General features: G+C 35.3%; 1 protein-coding gene across 2 annotated transcripts; it reads left to right on the plus strand.

The window, feature by feature from the left end:
• Nucleotides 1–379: 379 nt before the first annotated feature.
• Nucleotides 380–2197, plus strand: LOC108380733 (uncharacterized). Of its 2 annotated transcripts, none has more exons than XM_017637126.1 (2): nt 380–1918; nt 1953–2197. In XM_017637126.1, exons 1-2 carry the CDS (start codon nt 1760–1762, stop codon nt 2109–2111), a joined length of 318 nt encoding a protein of 105 aa, XP_017492615.1. In that variant the 5' UTR covers nt 380–1759; the 3' UTR covers nt 2112–2197. The 2 variants fall into 2 exon arrangements, with proteins under 2 accessions (XP_017492615.1, XP_017492616.1); XM_017637127.1 differs by having other exon boundaries at nt 380–1909; nt 1944–2197.
• Nucleotides 2198–4402: the final 2205 nt, after the last annotated feature.

Below are 4402 nucleotides of genomic sequence, written 5' to 3' on the forward strand. Positions count from 1 at the left end.
GACAGTCCTTGGCCAGATATAAATCTGGGTCGTTCCGGTTACGTAGACCCGACTGTCGTGGGAACGGCACACAGTCTCTTTTCCCACCTCCTTATCTATGCCTGTGCCATCGCACAACCAAATTATGCATATGCCTTTTTCCAAACCTTATGCATACTTATATACTTATGTACATATACTAACCCAATGTTGTTGAAATAGCATAAAAATCCCCTAAAGAGTTTTTGGGGAATGTTGCTGAAGTGAGAGTCCTTAGCCCTTAGCCAGATATATGTAAATCCCAATACTCATCGATTTTTATGTGAATGTTGTTAAAAATATTTGTATTGCACAATAAAAAAAAAAAATATATTCGTCTATATCTTTCTCATTTCAGAATAAAAAGCACCTTATATAAGTGTGGAATAATTCCGAAGCGAATTCAGTTCCATAACACTCAAATGAAAGCCAAAATGGATTACTAAATGCAGTTGAAGTCAATCAACAGCAACAGGAGCAGCAGCAGCAGCAGCAGCAGTCCACAGCATTGCATTGCGCAATAGTCACGTCCACATAACATACAGACACACATACACACATACGCAGAACGACGACGACGAGCACCCTATAACCCCTCCAAATCGGCCAACGAGTTAAGATCAGCAGATACCATAACTTATGTTGCAAAAAACCAACTTCTAAAATAAAAAAAAACTCCCAATAGACCTAAACCTAATTTACATTTAAAAACAAAATACATACATACCAACACGACTGCAAGAAGTCGTCGAGAACAACAAATTCGTAAATTAAAGAACATTATTTGGCCTAAACTGCATAAATAGAAGAAATTCAACTTAAGAAAATCAGTAATTCTGAACAGAGTTACATAAGTTGCATACAATTGTTTAAACAAAAAACGATTACACTGTGAATAGCAGCAGCAAGCAACTGCTGCCGAAGACAACAACCGAGAGCAGTGAAAATTGACCTAAACATCACATTAACAACAACAACAACAATCGTCGATAAGCCGATGTTACAATAATGCAATGCCTAATTATCAAGTAGCAAATGCAAGCAAATTAAAAACGTAACAACAACGGTCCCGCCCCCGTATCATCAAGAAGGAGGAGCGCCCGTAGATAAACACAAATTCAATATGCTTTGAATATAATTTGGAAAGAGGTTGAACTCAAAAACCAAAACACAACTATCAATTTTTTTTGTTCACATTTCGCTACAAGCATTTTAACAATTTTTGTCAACACTAATTTTTGGTCCAATTACAAACCCTATTCGGCAAAGACACATCGTAAAAATATAAATGCAATTGATAAAAAACTATCAACCGAAAAAGTAAACAAGTAATATTAATCAGTACTAAAAAAACAGGCGCGTTTTGTTAGTAGAACAAAAAGTATTGTTCGCATCAGCAGTAAAGGAATTTATGAATGAACACCATTTCAAACCAAAGAATTTAAAGCAAAACAAAAACTCCCGTAGAAGTAGATTAATAAATAACAAATCCAAGTAAATAAATAAATAATCTACGGAACGCAAGAACAGTTTGTCCTTCCGCAACTACATACATACATATATACATGCATATGTATATAGTACATGTTTAATGTATATCTAGAGAAAAGTCGCCTAAATATGTTTGTTGCAACACTTTCTGATGAGTCCATGGCATTGTCGCAAAAAATGCAGCAACAAGAAAAGCTAAATTTCAAAAACATGTTGTACGCACCCTTGCACATTGCTATCGCTGAATCGAATGTTGCCACGAAAAATGCTTAAATTCTACAAAGTAAATTGCGTTCATTACAACAACCGTAACGACAACTACCGACGATTACAGCGTATCATTGCGCAAACGACTGGCTTAGAGAGGAACAACCACTGGCAGAAGAAGAAGAATAACCACAGCAGCAGCACATCGAGGCGATCACAGTGTTGTTAGCAGCAGCGGCAGCAGTGATAGGGTCAACGCCGCACGGCTACGGGCACCATCAACAGCTCAAATGCAGGTTGTCGTCGTCGCCTTGTGGTGGCCAGTGATTGTTGCTTTAGTAGCCGCCATTGTTCGTAAATTATCAGCGCTTGGCTATGCAAAAGAGCTGTCTTAATTTCTATGAAATCGACAGTGCAAAAAAAAAGTGTCATCGATTTACGAAACCGCACCACAACAACGACAGCAGCAAGTGGTATATAACTACTATAATTGCAACTATTGCGGCGACAGCATCATCAACGCCAACAGTAACAATAACGTTCGTTCGTTTTATCACTGATCCACCTGCATGTCATGCGGTTGCTTTGATCAGTTCCTCTTGGATTACTAAGTGAAAAGTAATAGGTATGAGCATGAGTTAGTTACGTTTTTCAGTTATATCTTGTATCTTGCTAATACTATATTAATATATGTGTGTGTGCAGTCTTTCAATATTAGTAAATTTACATAAAGGCTTTACTAACTTAGCTGTGCTAGTTTGGTTCTATAACTAATAAACGTATTTATATTATTATACATTACTTTGTAATACTCGATATGTTTGTACACATATGTATGTAGTATATCTAAGCTACTACTGTTTACCAACGCTAGGGTCCAATGCCATTTAATTAAGTTTTTTTTTGTTTTTCCAAATTTATTAACATTCGTTTTTTTATTTTCCATTTTACTTACATACATATATTGCTTATACTTAATAAGTATGTAGTCGCATAAGTTTGTTGAATTGATAAATGGGTTTTGCTTTTCTTCTGCGCTTGAGCATATCGAATTAAAGCAAAATCCCAATCTTATACGTTTCCATTAAAATTCATTTCGTTATAAGCTTTTACTTAAGTTTCAATCGTTCGATTGTTAAGTGAATTGAGAAGTTTGGTTTTATTAAAAATAAAAATGTATGAACAAAATAGCAGTGGACCTCAACGTGCACCACAAATACACAGAGCTAGTATATTTGCCTACCCAGTCGGCAAAATTAGAAATATTTCTGATCTTTTAGATAGGCGATAGGCCTTCCGTGCTCGATTTTATCTGTTTTGTATGAAAGATGTAGATTTGATTTCGGTTGCTTTGCAAACAAATCTTTTCGACAGTCTATGAATAAAAAGGCTATTGGAAGATTGAGGAAGTGGAACTCTTATTAAAACGCATTGCCTGAAAGCACTCCTTATTTTGCCGACTGGGAAAGCACGTATATGCTTACATACATATGGATGTGTTTAGGTTTAATTAATACAGTCAATGATAAAAAATAGTATCTTGGCTCGAGCTGCTATAAACGGTTGTTTGCAATTGTGCAAAGTTCTTTGTTTGCTGTGAAGTGATTAGAAAAAATGTTTTTGGTTTTTCTTTGGTAGTCGCGATCAGTCGAATAGTCCATTATTCCACCCGGCTTAACCGCCATACACTTGGTTCATTGTTTGCATTTTGTTTTCTTTTTAATGATCTTGCATGTTATAGTCACCATGATTGGTTTAAAGTACTGCATTCACTCTGTATGAGGGTACAATTTTTCGAATCGATTTTTTTCAAATTCCTCAAAGATACAAAAAGAATAAAAAAAACAGTGACTTTTGTAGCAAAAACTGGTACTGTATTTTCTTAACAACCCTGCAAACCATTTTTTCAGAGTATTCTGAATCGTAGAGAAATTGTAATGAATTCGTAAAGATCCCATACGATTTTTTGCCGAATTTTCTAAAATGAAATAAACTATGCACACTTCCATTCTTTCACGAAATTTCAGAAGAAAATCGGTAAAGAAATGAAAATAATGCTGCTATGTGAAGAATTTCTTGCAAAGTTTTTTCAGAATTTTCTTTCGTTCGTGTCAACCACTTCATATAATTTTCTTTGTAGATTCGTAAAAAAATCGTTACAGAAATCAGATACTCCTAAAGATTTCGTGCGATTTTGTTGAAGAAGCAAAGATGATAGGAAAAAAACGTTTATCCTCAACTTAACCCCAAATTACAAATGCAGTTGTTGTTGTTCAATAGCTTAAAAGCTCCACAGAGTTTGGGGAGATGCTGCTGTATGGATAGTCCTTTTCAAGATATACATATATCTGTATAATTCGGTTACATAGACACGAGTCTCACTTATAACCAAAGAATATTCAACCAGGTAGAAGTGATTTTGACAGTTCTCTCTTTTGGGCTGCGATTAAAATGTCAAACAAAGAAACAAATATTTCAAATCGTATTAATTTTTTTTTACTTTTTGACATTAGAGTCAGTTTTATTGTCATTCGTACCTTGTTGAATATGTCTGGTTGTAACTGATGGCACAGTCGTCCATGTGGATATACATACATCCCTATGTTGTTGTTGTTGTTGTAACAGCATACAAATTCCCCAAAGAAATTTTGGGGAGTGTTGCTGGAGTGACAGTCCTTGGCCAGAT

The sequence above is a fragment of the Rhagoletis zephyria genome, unplaced genomic scaffold, assembly GCF_001687245.7.
Source record: "Rhagoletis zephyria isolate East Lansing unplaced genomic scaffold, Rhagoletis_zephyria_1.1 Rzeph_scaffold_20202, whole genome shotgun sequence".
Lineage (NCBI taxonomy): Eukaryota > Metazoa > Arthropoda > Insecta > Diptera > Tephritidae > Rhagoletis > Rhagoletis zephyria.

Excerpts from the sequence above, each read along its gene's own strand:
- LOC108380733 (XM_017637126.1), top strand. The coding sequence starts at position 1,760 with ATGTTGCCACGAAAAATGCTTAAATTCTACAAAGTAAATTGCGTTCAT. Across the intron at positions 1,919-1,952 it reads AGAATAACCACAGCAGCAGC|GGCAGCAGTGATAGGGTCAA; the intron begins ACATCGAGGCGA and ends GTTAGCAGCAGC.